This window comes from Euprymna scolopes, chromosome 3, assembly GCF_053919585.1.
Source record: "Euprymna scolopes isolate OS-2025 chromosome 3, ASM5391958v1, whole genome shotgun sequence".
Taxonomy (NCBI): Eukaryota; Metazoa; Mollusca; class Cephalopoda; order Sepiida; family Sepiolidae; genus Euprymna; species Euprymna scolopes.
Genome location: NC_136484.1, coordinates 19,306,629 through 19,326,143, shown reverse-complemented (window position 1 = coordinate 19,326,143; position 19,515 = coordinate 19,306,629). Strand labels below are relative to the sequence as shown.

At 32.5% G+C, this 19,515-nt stretch overlaps 1 protein-coding gene across 4 annotated transcripts in view; it reads right to left on the bottom strand.

Moving 5' to 3' along the window:
* Nucleotides 1–2,508: 2,508 nt before the first annotated feature.
* Nucleotides 2,509–19,515, bottom strand: part of LOC145253291 (neuronal calcium sensor 2-like) — a 570,463-nt gene continuing 553,456 nt past the window's right edge. For all 4 annotated transcript variants that reach the window (XM_080112920.1, XM_080112923.1, XM_080112921.1 and 1 more), the window contains 2 exons: nt 7,102–7,374; nt 2,509–4,046 (listed from right to left, as the gene is read on the bottom strand). In XM_080112920.1, coding sequence (XP_079969046.1) covers nt 3,861–4,046; nt 7,102–7,374 — 459 coding nt within the window. In that variant the 3' untranslated portion in view covers nt 2,509–3,860. The remainder of the gene's footprint in view (nt 4,047–7,101; nt 7,375–19,515) is intronic.

The following is a 19,515-nucleotide window of genomic DNA, read 5'->3' as shown; positions in this document are numbered from 1 at the left end:
TGATTTGAAAATACTTATTCGATTTGTTTCGAAAAGACGTGGTGGTTGAGTAACATCAAACAGTGTCGTTCTACATTGTTTTCAGATCCTGTCATGAGTGGAGTTCTTATCTTTACACTTTACGTATTAGATGCAAGAGGATTTTATTTTGTAATTTCGGACAGATAAAAAAAAAAAACTGCTGCTGAGTTTTTGTTCGTAAGTTGAGGACTTGTTTTATGTTTTTATATCGACGAAGGTATCGGCGGTTCGTATAAACAAAGTCCAGTACAAAATGGACGATCGACATTAGTTGCGAACAGAGCGGAAAAACATTACAAACATCTTGACACAACAACTCATCACCAAAATAGAACGTCAAATAACGGCGTCAAAAAAACAAATATATTTGTGTGATTCAATTTGACACGCACACAAACATATGTGAAAGTCTTAACAGGTACACGTATGTGTATTTATATGTCTGCGTGTATGCATTTGCATGTGTGTATGTGTGTGTAGGTATAGAAACAAACCTGTTTACATCAAACGACCTCCTGAAACGTAAATTTTTATTTGGTAAAAAAAGCAGAAAAAGTTTTGAATGAAGCAGTAATAGTAATGGATAAAAACTAATAGATTAAACAGAATTATTGATATTAAATCGATACGTGTGCGTCGTTCCATATTTCTGTGTATTGATTTTGTTTTGCAAATATTGGAGATCATTTCATACGAGAAGAAAATAAATAACAGCGCTTTGAAGTTAAGAGAAAACGGAAAGAAATGCACATATCTTTTCGATGAGCATTTTAAATTATTTGGATAAATTGGAGGTTTCGCTTTGTAGTTTTCTGTATAAAATCCTGAATTCTTTAAAGCTCAATAATTTTTTAATTTTATAATTTTTTTTCAGTATTTGTACAGTTTAATCAAGGCATTAATAAATGAAAATATTGAAAAAAAGCTATATTGTACGTCTTTGTTATGGAATTAAGTTCTCCGAAAAAAAAAAAAAAAAAAAAAAATCACTTAATTTGATCAAGTATTTTCTTTTACGGCGAAAAAATGTTTTATGACAGCGAGCTAAAGATAGCCAGGTTTGAACTTTTTAGACCACAATGGGGAGATAACTCGGTCTAAAGCGCCGACACCCATCTTTATGCTAGATAATAACTACTCTTTCTGTATGCAAACATGGCTATCTTCAGCTCGCAGTCATAATTTTTTTTCTTTACAGAAAAAAAAAAAGCAGCTACTTAATCAAATTAAGTGGATTTTTTTCTCGAAGGACTTCATTCCATAATGGATACGTTCAATATAACTTTTCAATATTTTCATTTGTTAATGTCTTGATTGAATTGTACAAGTACCTTTTTTTAATTTTAAAGTGAAATTATAGAAAGTTTGATTTTCGCTTTTGGTTAATAATTTCGAGTTTGGATTTTAAATCTAGAACCGGTCATATTCAAATGTGAATCAGAATCATTGTCACCAGCCAGTGTCTAGTCTGCGTAGATCACAAAGAACGGTTCAGGACTATCCGCCATGTTCGTTGTATTTGTAATTTTGTATCGGCCCTCGGCTTGCAATGCCACTAGGGCGAAATTCTGCATACAAAATCTGGTATTCCTAACATGCGTCGTACATGGTAGGAACAATGCAATTCAAAAATTGTTGAAAAAACAGCTGACACGATAGTTTCGACTCATGTCCTAGTCTAGGTTACACCTTACTTTTTACATAGACACGGTTTTATTTCGATCATGTTCTTATATTATAAACATGAAAGTCAGCACAAATCGAAAAGTGGAATATAAAGAGACAAGATGACTTAGCTCTATTGACATTATCATTTCATAAAAAATAGTAAAAAAATGACTTAGCTCTATTGACATTATCATTTCATAAAAAATAGTAAAAAAAAAAAACGAAAATGTTCATATGATAAATTATTCTAAATATATACATATCTTAAAAAATGCACAAAAATACACATGTATATATTCGTAGACGAAATTCATATTTTCTACCGTGTAACTCTTCAGATAGATTTTCGGTACGGTTGTTATAAGATGCGGCATTTCTTTTTAGTTGCGACACAATCTGTATATATATAGATCTATAGTTAAGGAGCATAAATATTAGAAAGAACATCATATTGTTACCGATAGATTTTCATTTTGCGCTTACCATATAATTCATCAGTCTAATAAACGCAATGCGAACCCCCCCCAAAAAAAACACAGACTATTACTATGCGTAGTTTATGCCATGTCTACACTAGATAAATACATGGTATGTATAGAATCCCGTGTTTTCATATGAAGCAAAACCTCCAATAATATCGAAATGGGCCCTTTTTGAAAATATGAGGTAATCTCCAACATTCTTCATGAATAATAAAAAAAAAAAACAGATAGCAAAACTTGATCAAAATTTGGATAAAGAAATGAAAAGAAATAAAGAAAATCGATCTAGTTTATGAGAAATAAAATAAAGGTTAAATAGAAAATAAACAAAAAGACATTTTATTTTGTTCCACTGCTTCACGTAATGATGCAGCAATGCCAATGGATTTTATTCGTTAAGATTATAAGAGTTATCTTCCCTTGGTTTATAGATTCATGAACGAAATTTCAAATAAAGCAAAAAAATAAAATAAAATCAGAAAATCAAAAGAAACGAAGAAACAAACAAACAAAAAAAAACTAAAAAAAAATTGTACCTTATTTCAACATGTATTGACTTTGACTTTTATTTTAATCTTGTTTAATTCAAATATAGATAAAAAGCAGACGTAAAGAGAGGATAATAAAAGTTTAAAATACCTTAAACGTTAAACGATTTCTTTTAAATTTCAATCTTGATAAGTTTTAAATGATTTTTAAGCAACATGTAAATACATCTTTATTCATATATAACAAATACGTTTCAATTAATTAATTCGTCATAACTTTACATTAAAAACTATTGCCAATTTGTTTTTTAGTTGGCCATTTTTGGTAATAGATCTACCCAAAAACATCCCGACATTCCGAAAAACGACTATTTAACTATTTGGTATAAGTAAATAAGAAATATGTATTTTAAAAATAGTCAAGCGCTTCCCTCAAGTTTTTTTTTTAATAATCATTTATTTATTTTAAAAACTACTTTTATTTTATACATAATTTTCGAGATAATTATTAACGGATTGTATCATAAAATTATTAAATCATACAATAATGCTATTTGAATTAGTTTTAAAATTAATATCGTTCAAATCAGTGACTTGTCACCAACAGATTATATATAAAAATAAAGAGGCGAATTATTTAGGAAAACAACGAATACATTGCGAAAAACTAGACGGATATATCTTTTGCATTGCAATCCCAATTTTGCTTATTAGTTTTATTGTAAAGTAACAAAAATTTAGATCGAAAAATCACGAAAAGAAAACGGACGCATTTTCCCGCCTAAAACCTGTTTATATTATTTTATTTAACCAAATAATCACTAAAATATTTTCATATTTTAAAATAAAATGCAAACGTATTTGTTAATTTTAGATTAACCGAAAACACTCTAGGTAATAGAGATGGTAATAATAGTTAATAGGGATGATAATAACAGTAATAATAGTTATGAATAATCGTTTTTCATTTTCAGATTCTTTCTTCGTTCTTTTAAGAAAAAAACTGCGTGTTTTACTGTAAGATGATAGAAGAAATGTCTGACAAAAAACATTGAATAAGAGACAAATAGAAGATATATAAAAAGAAAAAAATCTAGTAATAAAATAACAATTATGAAGGAGGTTTTTTTTTTCTTAAGAAAAGTTTGTTATTTTTGTATTTTAAGACATGATTTTTTGTTTTGTGTTAGCCTCGATTCCGTCATGGGGCACAGATGGCGTCTACTGTCAACATTTGGCGCAGGTCATCGTCGTCAAGACAACCACTAATGAATTCTTCCCTGGACAAAACTCCATCATTGTTAACGTCCATTTTTTTAAATATCTTTTCTGTACGCTCTTCGGGGGGCTCCTGCGAATCCGAACAACCCAACATCTCATAAATTGCCTGAAACAAGAAAGCGAGAGGTAGTTAATAGAAATTAAAAGACATTTGATAATACACACACACACACACATCTTATACTACATGCGAATTGATCAACGTTAAATTTATTATATTCTTTAATAGCCCAGGCACAGATATGTGTGTGTGTGTGTGTGTGTGTATGTAACATGAACAGGTAAGCCAATGGTTATTTGGTTGCAGTATTATACAACCGGTCATCTTACGGCATTTCATTTAAACGCACACAGAAACACACACACGCATACACACACACACACACACACACACACGGGAACAACATAAAAGAGCAGGAAAGTTCCTAGAGGAGCTTAAACTGTAATATATATAGACAAAGATGCTTCACTCCAATGGCTCAAGAGCGAGAGACTTCCATTTGATGAGGAAAGACTCATTGTAGCCAGTCAAGATCAGGACTTACTCACAAATTGATTAAAAAAAATGGCGGGCCTACAAGCAAATGGCCAATGCCAGTTTTGCCACTAATCGATTGAGAGCCCAAGCCACTTAATGTCTGCATGCCCAATCTTATTGGCAGATGGCCTTTACACTGCCCGTCACAACAAAGTATGTAAGTACCTCCATTGGAAGATCTGTGGAGAGATGCAACTTGACAGAGCAACGAACATCTGGGAACATGAACCACCACTGATAACATCAAATGAAAAGTGATCGTGTTCTATGACAAAGACATACAGGCAGGCAGATGCATAAAAGACAAGGCTATCAAACCAGATATTGTAATATGGAACAAGCCCGAAAGAACTGTGCCCATTATCGATGTCGCAGTCCCAAATGATTTTAGCCTTAATAGAGCTGAACGGGAAAAGATAACAAAATATCAGGACCTAAAAAATGATCTAAAAACCACATGGTCTCTGAAAGAAATAAACATTATATCGGTTGTGATAGGAGCAACTGGTTTAATAAAAAAAGAATCTTCATAAATACTTAGAAGCGATCCCTGGAAGACCAAGCTGTAACGAGATCCAAATAGCAGCCATAAAGGGAACAGCATCTATTCTTAAAAGAGCCCTCGGATATAAATTTGAATCACAACAGAATCAATTGTTAGCTCCAGGAAGGAGCCCCTTGATATCTTAAGACTTACTGAAGTAAAATACAAAAAAAAAAAAAAAAAAAAAAAAATCCAAGTATTAGAACCTAAAGAATAACATAAAGAGAACATGGTCTTTGAGAGAGATATGCATTATACCAGTTGTGATAGATGCAACTGGTTTAGTGAAAAAGAATCTCAAGTACCTGGAAAAAATCCCTGGAAGACCAAGCTGTAATGAGAAATAGATTGCAGCCATAAATGGAACAACATCTATTCTAAAAAAAAATAGCCCTCGGATATAAATCCCAATCATAATGAAATCAAGTGTTAGCTCCGGGAGGAGTTAGCTCCCTTGATTTCTTAAAAATTTAAGTAAAATAAATAAAAATAGTATCCCAGTGGTAAAATGCAATTTAAATATATTTTAATTTATACAAATTTCGTATTGTTATTATTATAGAGCCAATTCTTTGATTATTATATTGTACCCAATATCTAGTAATTTCAAAAATTGAAAATAATTTGGGTGCCATTAGCTAGAATCGAAACCAAAACATATTCGTCCGCCCTTATTCCTTACCATATGTACCATGTCCTTAACGTTGTTCAAACTAGAAATGTAGATCTTCGCATGCGTAGAAGAGCACTTTAAGTCGACTTAAGTCTGCCAAGTGTCATTTGTTTTTTTCAATTGTGATCCTTTAACTATTTTATCGGATAAAAATCCAAACCAAATTTGTTCCACAGATCCAAATACCCTATATACCAAGTTACAAGTCTGTAGATTAAAAACTGACCGAGGAGTTTGGTAGAGATTGTTCCTCAAAGGATAGACAAAGTCATTTACATATATCTGCCCACATTAATAAAATTCTACCCAATTTACACCATTAACAATTACTAAACTACCACCTTATGTTGTTCATTAATCCTTATCCTCGAGTGGCCTTCGGGCTTTGATAAGTGGTGACTCCTTAGTAAAAAAAAAGAAAAAAGGTGAAAAGTCAAATATTACTATACTATAGACAAGTGTAAATCCATTATATTTCTAATTGTCAGAAACTAAAAACTATAGATGCAATAGACTGGTAGATTAGAAATAAAACTAAAAATTAAATAAAAATAAAGCCCACAATAAGATATGAATTTTGATGTTGTATATTGCATTTCATATTGTCACTTTCTCGGTGAAGGAAAATATGCCATTATATAATCTACAAAGGAACATTGTAAAAGTAATGCCTCCTAATGGATCAGGCGGGATTGCAAATTGCATTGTTATGATGACTGAACATATGCATTAACGATCTGAATGTTTCTTCTGTTGCAGATATTGCTGGTCTGAGACTAAGAAAGCAACACGTGTTATAGACATTTATCAGAAGCAGAGATGCGTCGCTGAATTCCTCCATGCAGAAAAATTGAACCAATCAACACTCACAGACCGTTTACAAAGCTTACGCAGCTGATGTTAGCACAGTTAGGACATGGGTTCGAATTCAGAGTGATGCAAAAGATGCGAGTGACAAAGGGCGCTTCGAACTTTTACGACAGAGGTATCGAAAAAAAAAAAAAAAAGTTTGGAGGATTCAGATCTTTAAAGAGTTAAGGAAGGCTAATAATCCATGATGGTCTCAGAATTAAAGAGTCCACAATATATATATATATATATATATATATATATATATATATATATATATATATATATATATATATATATAAGGTTATCGACACTGACAATTCAATCGACTAAACCGATTTCAAAAGTCGGATTTATCTGTTTCAATTATCTTATAATACTATTATGAACGTTATGAACACTTAAAATACGGTTAAAACAGCAACTTGTATTTAATAAATACTTTCTCATAGGGATTGCTTTTAGGTATAAAATAGCCCACTGAACGGGTTGATACACCATAAAGAAAAAACTATTGAAATGAATGATTAATAAGGAAAATAGAAGCAAAATCTCACCGTAATGATGTCTACCATTTCGCTCTTCTCAATCGTTCCATCTTTATTCTTATCGTACATCGTAAAGGCCCAGGTTAATTTTTCCTTCGGATCTTTAGCCGAAGTCACACTAATGGCCAGCATAAATTCTTTGAAATCGATATGGCCACTGTTGTCGTGATCAAATGTGCGAAATACGTGATCGCAGAATGCTTCGGGGTTACCTTGTCGGAAAAGGTCCGAATAAACTTCCATTAGTTTCGATTTGGTTAGAAGACCTTTCGGACAGTCTTTCTGAAAATAGAACAAAAACAAAAAAGAATGAAGAATGTACGATTAGCATTTTACCTGTCAAGAGAAAAATCAGTAGCTGGCTGCCCCCCCCCCCAAAAAAAATCTGCTCAAATTTTTGGCGAAAGAAAAAAAAAACATACAAAAAAAAAAGAAAAGGGCCACAATCACAGCAAAAAGAAAAAGAGCCACAACCACCACAAAAAAGTCAAACACAGAAACGTAGTCTTAAGATGCGTCCATTCGATCTGCGCATATAGAGATGAAACCGATTTTCAAACAAAAGAGCGATAAATCGACAAATAAAAACTCTTAAAGAGATGCTTGGGTAGATTTAATATAAGATTTAATTCAACCCGTGTTTAGCGATGGAATTTATTTCACTCTGCAGCGCGATCATCTGACGAATAACGACTTCTAAAAATATAGTTTAGCAAAAGGAATTTTGAGGGATTAGGTTTGATCGTATATGGAATTTCAAAGCAGGATTCTTTTGACAGGTTACGATTTCTAAAACTCTTTATCTAAATTTTAGAAGAAAACATTTGTGTTTCGTTAAAACACTGTAGAAATAAAGATTTTCAAAAATGTGGTGAACTGATCAGAATACAAGGCTTACATGATTTCGACAAGCGAGCACGTCCTATGTTTTGGTTCGTGTTTATAGCGTCTTCCTTGTGTTCTATCCTGCTGGTAGAAATTTTGATAAGTGGTACTTTGACGGGTTACAAATGAATCCCATCAATGGAGAAGATGAATACGCGACACAACCACAAAAAGCAACATCACACATATTGGAACAAACATCACGAAGAGTAGCTGACACGCCTATGCTACAAACTCATCCTATTAGGAGGGAAATAAGGGATCACGTTACGCATGTATATTTGTTCTATTAAAGAAAGGAGGGATCGCTACGTTGCACTCAGAAATAACGGCAAGAAACTAAGAGAACATTTAAAAAAATATTAATAGCATTTTGGTGACTCGAATTGCGCAGCAAACAGTGTCAAGTAAAAAATTGCATTATACTTTTTTTGCATAAAATAAACAAAATATTACTGTTTCACTGTTTTGAATTTGTTTTTAGTATTATGAAAGAAATATCAATTTATAAAGCATTTACGATTTTTTTTTATCTAACACTGTTTCCTGCGAACTTAGAGTCGCCGGTTTTTCTGATTAATCAGCATTTTATTCGAATATTAAGTTTAAATGTTCTATGCAATGTTTGAAAAGTTAGTTTTTATTTTTGGATTAGAGCAAAGTATAGTATCTTTCATAATACTGCACTTGACCTTTTCTGTCCCCAGTAAGAAAAGAAAAAAAAAGTCCCTCAAGATTAAAACAATTTTTATATTTTTTCCAATCCATGTGGCACAATAGGGAGACTCCCTTTTTCGGGAGCTGGGGTCTTCTTGCAGAGTAAACCATGTGTCAGACTTGTCGCGTAATTTGGGAGGAGGTGGCGCAGCGACGGGCTGGCGCAGATATTCAAAATGTCAGACCTGCCAACTTTGGAGATTGACAGTTGTTTATAAAATTCAAGCAAGTCAAAGGCATCACAATACAAATGTTAAATCTGGCTGCTGTTGAAATATTTGAAAACCAAAATAATATTCCAGCCGCTTTGTTTCCTTAGTGTGTATGTCTATATCTCTTTATTTCGTTCTTCTCTTATCCCTATTTCTCTCTCTTGCAAAGAGAGAATTGGATTAACAATTGAAACTGGAACTCCGAACAAGACTAGTCGTGCGCCAACGACGCTCATAAGTTTTGCGACGGTCGATGACGGATGTGAGTCTACAGTCATATGCGCCTTCTAATTGTTAAACATTAAAGAATTATTATAAAAAAAAATTTTGTTCGCCGTTTTGCATAAGCGTTCAATTTCAGCAAACGGTTTCTATCAACAATACCGATAAAATGCTGCCCGTAATGACGCCGACAAAAAACATCCAAGACAAGACCCACTAGCGGATGCAACCGACGTCTAATCAACCCTATTGGCCCTTTATGTAACAGCAGACGTCATATCAACCCTTAGTTTAAAGAAGATGTGCCTACCGCTTGATCGTGTGTAACACCTGGGGAGCTGGTTGCCGTTCCCAGGAGGTAACAACCGTTGAAGAAACATCATGACACGAACAAACCAAGTAACTCTCCCCGGCAAACGATCGCGTTACATCCATAGTACTGCTTTTGGGGAATCGGATTTTTTCCAGTATATAAAAGCAACAATCTTGTGACATTCTCCCTTTGTGGGGAGGCAATTAAATAAGGTATATTTCCACAGAGACCTAAATGACTAGGGATAAGATTTATAGGGGACATAGTAAGTGAGGAATAATGCAGGAAGAAAGTTGTTGACATTGCATTTACATTTCTGCATGTGGGTACAATTTGGGAAACGGGGAACAGGAAAGGAATTCCAAATGCAAGCTGCCCGAGGAAAGAAATTATTAGAGTAGAAAGAAAATTTCCATGCATATAACGTTACGTAGTAACAAAGGAAATAAATAAATAAATACAAATTCGGGTCGGCATTTTTTTTTTTTTAATAAAGTTTTTTATTACCGTTACTGTTCCGTCTCGACACCACATAAAAGTCTCTAGCCATAGTCCTCGTACACTTTTCTTTTTCCTCCGACCGACTGCCGGCCACAGCCGCCCCATTCTCATCCTCAACTTTACACGTCCATTTTCTTGGATGTCGCGATTTTCTTCTCCCCCGAGCACGTGGTGCATTTTTCTCTCCTTTCTTCCCCTTTTCTCTTCTCGCGCACACTTCCTAATTTGCATATGCGCGTTTTTTCGGCTACTGCTGTTAATCTCTTGACAAACCATGCACCATTCACTGCTGCTGATCTTTCCCGCGCGCTCATATGCACTGCATTACATCTGGATACCGTGATGAATATGCAGAAAATGAGATATTTTAGACAAAAGTGCGAATACTCATCCAAAAGTTAATGTTTAGTAGTTATTTTAAATGCATTAAGTGATTCGATGAGAGATAAATTAATTAAAGAGAGGATGCGACCCACAACTTTGATCTGAGTCTTTGATCAACCGTACTGAAAAAGAAAGCTCATGTTAAATGTTGCGATAAAATATGAAATACGGTCAACCCTGGATAGTTTTATTGATTTCCCGACGGGCAGGGTAGAGGCAAAAAGAACGAGAAATGAAGATAGAAATCTTGATGGATGAGAGATGGCTCATTCACGCCGTTTGTACCATGCTGCTCTATTATAACCGGGTTATTGGTCATACTTCGAAAGATCATTAACATTTTTCGGGAAGTTATCACCAGCGTGATTATCTACAGAAAGTTTTAACCGTTGCATTCTATAGTTCCTTAAAAAGGTGCTTTTTTGTTGTAAACGGGAACCATTGCTATTGATCAATTGTATCGAAAAAAAACAAAAAACAAAACAAAACAAAACAACAAAAAAACAAAAAAAAACCCAACAAAACAACCCCCCCGAGTACAACAAAAACAAAACAAAAAGAATACATGTTAAATATTGCGATGAAATATGAAATATGCACCACCTTTCGTTATTTTCAGTAGATGACCGGAGTGTTGGCACATTTGGTAATACCTGAATAGAGCCCTTACATGCTACAGAACGTTTTAGCCGTTGTAATATCCAGCTTCATTAAATGTGCTTTTCTTTGTTGGTTTTTATGTTTTACAGCATATCATCCATTTTCGGGTTATTTAATGCCAAATCCAGTTATTTTGGCAATAGCATTCATGTTGCATCCAGTTATTTTGTAGAAGGTTTTTATTCTTCAAGCTCTTTGTATCTTCAATCGCTAGTTTGCAGTATTTTGTTTAGTTTTATAGTGGATTTTATCGTTTTTGTTCCCTGCCCCGCAGAACATGAACACGTTTTGCAATAGTAGAGGGAAAGGGTTATAGTATTAATGTTTGGTACATTTTGAGTTAGGAAACCTGTCAGGAAGTGGGGGATATAAAGAAAAAGAGGAAACGGAAAGAAGGAAAAGGTGGGTTATTTTTTGGTTTGGGAGAACAAAGTTTTAAAAAAGAAGTAGAAAAACCCATCAATGTTAGGTGCATTTTGTGTCAGGAAGCCAATATCTTCAGACAGCCTGATCTGGTAGCACCAGTTTTCTTTGTTGTAGCCGTTGACGATTGCTGAATTTCGAACTGAACCTTTTTATATTATCCGCTGAGAAACCATTCAATTACCTGTTCAATACTTTCTTCCGGTCATCCGGAGATTAAACTCATAATCGAAATACACGAAGCACGTTTCGTAACTAATTCCTCCTATATTTTTTTTTATTCCGCCCAAATAGATCGAAAGTGATTGCAAATGACAGTGTTATGATGGCTGAACTTGTTGCGACAGATGCGAGTGACAAAACGCGCACCGAACTCTTACGACAGACGCAACAAAGAGACTAGCAAAAGTGCATCGAGAATGGTGAGAACCATGTAGAAAATAAATTCATGATCACAAAAAGTCACCCATTTTGATACCAACCCAGTCTTCACTTTTCAACGGTTTAATTTTTGACTTAAAAATAGGAGAGCTTTCTTTTGGAGCGACCCTTATAATTCGATTTAGAACCATGCTTAACCAAAGCTATCTATCTGGCCACATGCCCAGTAGGACAAAAGGCAACTAAAAAAGGTAAGAGAAGACAACAGCTGAATTTGTATTATAAGAGATTTATGCAAGAACATCTAAGAAATACTATAAACTCCAAGGATATGTTTCCAAGGATACCTGATTTCAACCAATTGCTTCAATTATAAATTCCAATATACGTTTTTCTGCGTGTTACAAGAAATGTTAAAATGGTTAGGCTGGCTTTCCTTCTTATGAGCCCAATAAAGCATTTATAATGAAACAAACATTGTGCACTACACGTCTCTGTATATGACCCAACTAAAAATAGATGCCAGAGAAAAATCTCAAACTACTGGAAGAAGTACGATTCGTATTATGGATTTTCCGTCTAGATTAGGTTAATTTCCCGAACAAAATACGAAAATAAAGATATGATAGTAAATATTCTGTTCAGAATCATTACTCCAATCTTGATCAAAATAATTTACGATTTTGATTCTATAAAAATATAATTTAAGGATTAAGCTTAAGGGGACTTAAGAACTTGAAATCAAAAATAATCTTCCTTGATTAGTGTCCACTATCTAAGAATCAAATACACGGGAAATTTGTTTCAATATACCTCCAAGACAAAAAGACCTCCACCCCGACATTTGGTGAATGTTAATCGACGTCTAATATCTATTGCTAAAATTTCACCCAAATTGGAGATGTTTGAATTTTCAAAAATGCGCCCATTCCTTTTGTATAAACCAACTATAGTCTACATTACAACCATTTACGCCTATCAGCTGTATTTAGCAAATTCATTATGATCTATTAATTCATTTAGAAGTGATTTTTTTACGTACAAAAATGTAACAACCTAGTATACATAGATTAGGTTTCCTATCTACGAGGAATGCTCCCTGATAGAGAAAACAACGGTTTCCTAATAGCATATATATATATATATATATATATATATATATATATATATATATATATCTCAGGTTACCAAATTGCCGAGTAAAAATATACGAGGAGCGTTCAAAAAGTAATGCCTCCTATTTTTTTTAATTCTGCTCAAATGGGGGGGATTGCAAATTGCATTGTTATGACTGAACTAATGCATTCAAAGCTGAAGGATTCATTTCTCTGTTGCAGATCTTGACAACGCGAGACTAAGAAAGCGACCCATGTCATGGACATGCGCCAGAAATAGACGCGTCATTGAATTCCTGCCGAAAATACTTCAAGAACGATGGTGCCTATGCAGAAAAAAATAATTATAGAACACAAAAGGTCGCTCGTTTTAATGGTACCACTCGTCTTCGTAGCTCTTCAACTTTTAAAGATAGGAGGCTTTACTTTTAGAAAGACCCTTATATGTATACGAAAATCACTAAACAGCGCGTGGGCTGCCTAATCAACTAGTATTTAATTGAGTTTTATTACTTTGTGTTGTGCCTCCTCGACGTGCATATCCCTGACAGACGCACTTAGCAAAAACAACAAAAAAAAAAAAAAATCAAAAAAAATCACACCCTTTCACTGTTGAAGTCCCTAAATTCCAGAAAGCTTTCTACTCTAATAGTTTCTTCCCTCTAAGAGCTAGGCTTTGGCATTTCCTTCCTGCTACCTGTTTCTCTGACTGTATTGGTATGCAGAAGTTATCATTAACGTAAACCAACATCTTGTTAATCTTTCTGAGGTATGGTCCCAATTAGTAACTGCTTGCATCCAAGTGGCTATGTGCCTTGTTTGGGGGGGGGGTGAAGGCGAGTAATAGGACTTGAACAGAATCATGGTTTCTTTTTTTGTTATTGATAAATCAAGGCAAGTGGTGGCTTGCAACACAAGCCATGCAGAGAAAAATTATAGCCGTAGCAGCAGCAACAATAGTTGTCATCGTGTTACGTTGATGGCGATCAGACCTGCCTTTCAGGAAGTCGTCAATCTTTCAGCACCCGGAAATAGTTGGAAACCAACTGATTTTTTGATCACGACATTTTCTTTTTTCGGCAATTGCTTGTCAGGACTTGCCGTTTTATTGAAACTCCCTACCCTCTGATCTGCTACGAACCTGCTTTCATAGCGCCCAATTGAGGCCTGTCTCTCCCAATCAACGATAAAATTGTTGAATCAAGTCAAAAGTGAACATTTTATTTTCATTCTCTATTTTCATTCGGTAATTCGTAACTTTTTATTTTTCCTTTATTTCCTTATTCTGGTTCGGTTATTCTCGTCTCGGAATCTGTCGTTATCTTTCTCACTTTAATCGCAATCATTTGTTTCTGCCATTTTTATACCCGCAATGGTTTATTTCCGCTTCTTTTCGCCAACTTTATCATCACTGTATTAAATATCTTTCTACTTTTTCTTTTCATTCCATACTTAATAACTAGCTGGACACCTGGCGTTTCCTGGTCATACGATCCGCTAAAACATATTTTAATTTATGCATATTGCGTATGTATTATTATAGAATCAATTCTCTATGTATTATATATTCCGAGGAATAATTTGCCCGGTGGACTAATTCGTAAAGAAACAAAAACAAAAAAAAATGATAATGTCGGTCATCAAATTCCATTTATGTTTTTTTGTTTTACAATATATCTGATATTTGGGCTTGACAATGAATGGCTTGGAAAAATCGCTTCTGATTAATGTTCAGTTTTAAAATATGAAAACTAAAAATAATTTGCGGTGATTTTTAAAATTACCTTTTCTTTTATCGTAAATTGATTTCATTAATAAGATAAAAAAAGAAAATGGTGAGGTACACCTGGGCTTTAACAGGGAAGCATGTGATCTGTAGTCGAATGCTCTACCACTAAGCTATATCACTAGATGTCAATAATTCTGTTTAAAGAAATGATTTACCGATATTTTATCTCCTTTGGCCAGTGTAACGTAAAATATTCCTTTGTAAAAATTTTTTTTTATCTATAAGACTATTTTTAGGATAGAATTTTTTCGATTGGATAAATTTCTGTACAAAACATTTTAGAACACTGCCAGACATATAAATTACTTTGTGTGAAATTTGCAAAAGATAGGCTCAGCCGTTTCGGAACCTATGAGGAAGGAACTCGCACATACAAAATATTAGAAACTAACAAAACCTGTGGAAATTCCACGGTAGTTGAAATTTTTAAAACACTTAAAATGAAAAATAAAATAAGACAAATAACGATGAATTTAAAACAATTTAGTAAATTCTTTTATAACCTTTTAAAGCCAAAAGGAATCAATAGAAAATGACTTTTCAGTGAAAATTCAACACACAACACATTGTTTTTTTTTTCTGAATAGTTTTTAATATAAATTAGAAAAGGGCAGATGTCAATTTACTTGCACACTTTTGATTAATTTTTCAAAGAATCTATAATGAAAAAAAAAAAAAATTGAGTCTTATTTCATCATGGCTTTTCTTTTTAAATTATAAAATAAAACAGCCAATTTGAAATCGTAAACAGACAGTCAGGCTTTTTTTTTTTGTTCGGAGAGGAAATGGTTTTAATGATTTTTAACTGAGAAAGAGCGATTCTAAAGGGAACTAATTCGTTTATCATTAATCAATGGTTACGATGATGTTTTGATTCACTTATTCTTTCGTTGATTTCAATTTACCATCATTTCTAAGCACATTTTTTAAAAGAAATCTTGATCGAAACAAAACCATTCCACGTTAATTATTCCTTCACACCAAAGTGTCTTCAACAGAATCTCTCTCTATATATAAAAAAAAAAGCCAACATAAAATATAATAAAGTAAACTCAGGAGTGTTCACCGATGATCAGCAACGTTTATTTCAATACTATAAAATAAGATTAATTAGCTTTCAAGCACTTACAAAAATATAAGCCAAACAAAAAACAAAATACGCTTTCAGGTTGTCGACACTGGTTCACTTACGTGACATCTGTAATCAGTTTTGTAAAAAAAAAAAAAATGCACTCTTAAACATATTTGATATATATCTCCCCTTTTGAAATCTTTTTCTAAAACTAAACAGGAAATGAAAAAACAATTAACTGTTTTCTGATCAATTTATTAGGTTAGTGCAAAAATGTTTTTTGACGTTCAACTAATATATATATATATATATCTATATTTTTATAAAGTAATAGGGTTCGTGTATTTCTGTCTGTGTGTACAGCTCTCCATCATCAACGAAATATAAAGGAGGTAAGAGGGTAGATCTCTCCTGGTAGAGAAACATTAGAACCCATTTTAGGATGTTTCTGTTAAAGGAGACATAAGAATCAATGCCTAATTTCTTTATATACTATTCTACAAACCACCCCCATATCGAATGACTTATGCTCATTTGCATATCACATTATATTAAATCTCTATAACTAATTACCTCGACCTTATTACATATTGGAAATATTCTAATCATTTCAACTGTACTATTTACAAAATCTATTTAACATTTAATTATTTAATATATTTTCATTTAATTTTATATTCGATTTATTTCACTTTACGTATATTATCTGAAAGGTTTACTGTTTGTACAATCGGAGATTTACGTCATTACATGTTGTCGGTAATAGATATTTTTCTTTTTATTGGATTTTTTTTCCACTTATTTTTATTATTAAATTTACCTTTTGTTTATAATTTTAACTTCTGGTGCTTACGCATTAACACTTTTTTTTTAACCTATTTTCAAAAATAAACAATAATTTTTATTTATTTTAAGCATAAGTTTATTAATACTTTTTTTTTTTTTTATCTAAACTTGAAATTTCACAATATTTATTTAAATTCCCACCCCCCTCCTCACTCTACGATTGCCTTTCGAAATAATAACGTATTCTTTCCGCACGCTACCAAACCTACAGACATATCTACGTTTGCTCTATCAACTGCTGGATTTTAAGTTAATACAACATTAAAAAATTGAAATTAATATTAAAAAAGGTTTGTGAACAATATTTCTTTCAAAATTATTTTTTATATCACTGTTCTGTTTGTATTCCTATAAATTTATATTGTGAAAATTTACCACTTACCAATAATATAGACGAATTTAGGAAAACTCGCCCCGGAAAAACTCGTCTCGGGAAAACTCGTCTCCGGAAAACTCGTCTCCGGAAAACTCGTCTCCGGAAAACTCGTCCCCTTTCGCTAGGTAGGAAAACTGGTCCCTTATTGAATAAATATCGATCGTTCTTGAAGGAGATATTGCTTTTTAAAATAGACACCCCCCCCATAATATTTAAAAAAAAATATTTTTATTAGTTTAATGTTTTTTTTTTTTTTTTTTTTTTTTAAATAAAATCGATTGCCCGTTTTCTACCTTACTGGCTAAGTTCTTAGTGGTTTCACTTATTTTAAAGCGTTTAATATGTTCATACAAAGTTAATTACAATTTTTTTGTTTCTTATTTTAACGATGTTTTTTGGAGTCATAAAAACAATAATAAAAAACAAAACCAAAAAATTAAAAACTGGGAGCGTTACTTTTTTGTTTTGGTTTTTTAATTATGATAGTTTTTTGTTGTTATGTTTTTGTTTTCTCTCATACCAAATGCACTCATGCGTTATTTAAAATTATAATTTTATCCATTATCAACATTTATTGTCGTCCTGTCAAATTTTGCAAAAATTAACTAATAAATTAAAAGCGAAATATTTTTTTGGCGCGATAGATGCCATGTGCTTACAATCTCTCGTTAACTAATTTTTAATTTTTTAAATTTTTACTTCAAAATTCTAAAATCAATCATTCAGAGAAAAAGTAATCACTAGATAAATTTATTAATCAATTTTATTGAAAACTCCGCTATCGTTTATCAAGAATCTTTTTAATTTCATTTTTTGTTGGTTGTTTTTCGGAGGGAGATATAGTTTTAACCCCCCCCTCTCTAAATTATATTTTAAAAAATATTGAAATTTGGGTTTGTATTACTGTACACATAGATTCGAAAAAGTAGTTAAAAAACAAATATATAACAAATAAATGTTATCAAAGGCAAGATAAGTTGGGTTACCCGATAAGTTACTTTTCTACCAAACTGGATATAATTCTCGTGTTTTTATTCAATTTAACATGTTTATTCAGCTCGAAAAACATGCAGTGTTTACCGATGTATTGGAAAATTCAAAATGGCGGCCGACTCTCTCTTAAACACGGTAAGTTCGGGAAAAGGTGTTATAAATAATAAACTAGACAAAATACTGTTAGAAATTTGCTCAATATATGTTACCGTAACATAACTTGACATATATTCGGTGGTTTTTTAATGGTATTTTGTCTGGTTTATTATTTATAACACCTTTTCCCGAACTTACCGTGTTAAATAGAGAGAGTCGGCCGCCATTTTGAATTTTCCAATACATCGGTAAACACTGTATGCTTTTTGAGCTGAATAAACATGTTAAATTAAATAAAAACACGAAAATTATATCCAGTTTGGTAGAAAAGTAATTTATCTTGCTTTTGATAACATTTATTTGTTATATATTTGTTTTTTTGACAACTTTTTCGAATCTATGTGTACAGTAATACAAACCCGAACGAGAAATAATGTCCGGTAAATCACATCTTAGGGGTCTTGATAATCGCTAAAAAATAGAAAATTAAAGAAATTACTGAGGGAGATTTAGTTTTAAATAGAAAATAATAAATTTTAATATTTTTTTAAATATAATTTAGAGAGAGGGAGAGAGAGTGGGGGGGGGGGGGTTAAAACTATATCTCCCTCCGAAAAACAACCAACAAAAATGAAATTAAAAAGATTCTTGATAAACGATAGCGGAGTTTTCAATAAAATTGATTAATAAATTTATCTAGTGATTACTTTTTCTCTGAATGATTGATTTTAGAATTTTGAAGTAAAAATTTAAAAAATTAAAAATTAGTTAACGATAGATTGTAAGCACATGGCATCTATCGCGCCAAAAAAATATTTCGCTTTTAATTTATTAGTTAATTTTTGCAAAATTTGACAGGACGACAATAAATGTTGATAATGGATAAAAATATAATTTTAAATAACGCATGAGTGCATTTGGTATGAGAGAAAACAAAAACATAACAACAAAAAACTATCATAATTAAAAACCAAAACAAAAAAGTAACGAAAAATCGAATCGCTCCCTGTTTTTTAATTTTTTGGTTTTGTTTTTAATTATTGTTTTTATGACTCGAAAAAACATCGTTAAAATAAGAACAAAAAAAATTTGTAATCAACTTTGTATGAACATAATAAACGCTTTAATATAAGTGAAACCACTAAGAACTTAGCCAGTTAGGTAGAAAACGGACACTTAGAAAATCGATTTTATTAAAAAAAAAAGAAAAAAGAAAACATTAAACAAGTAAAAATATTTTTAAAAAATATTAGGGGGGGGGGCTATAGTCTATTTTAAAAAATAATATCTCCTTCAAGAATGATCATAAAATGTGTTTTCAATCGGTATTTATTCAATAAGGGACCAGTTTTCCTACCTAGCGAAAGGGGACGAGTTTTCCGGAGACGAGTTTTCCGGAGACGAGTTTTCCCGGGACGAGTTTTCCGGCCACCAATAT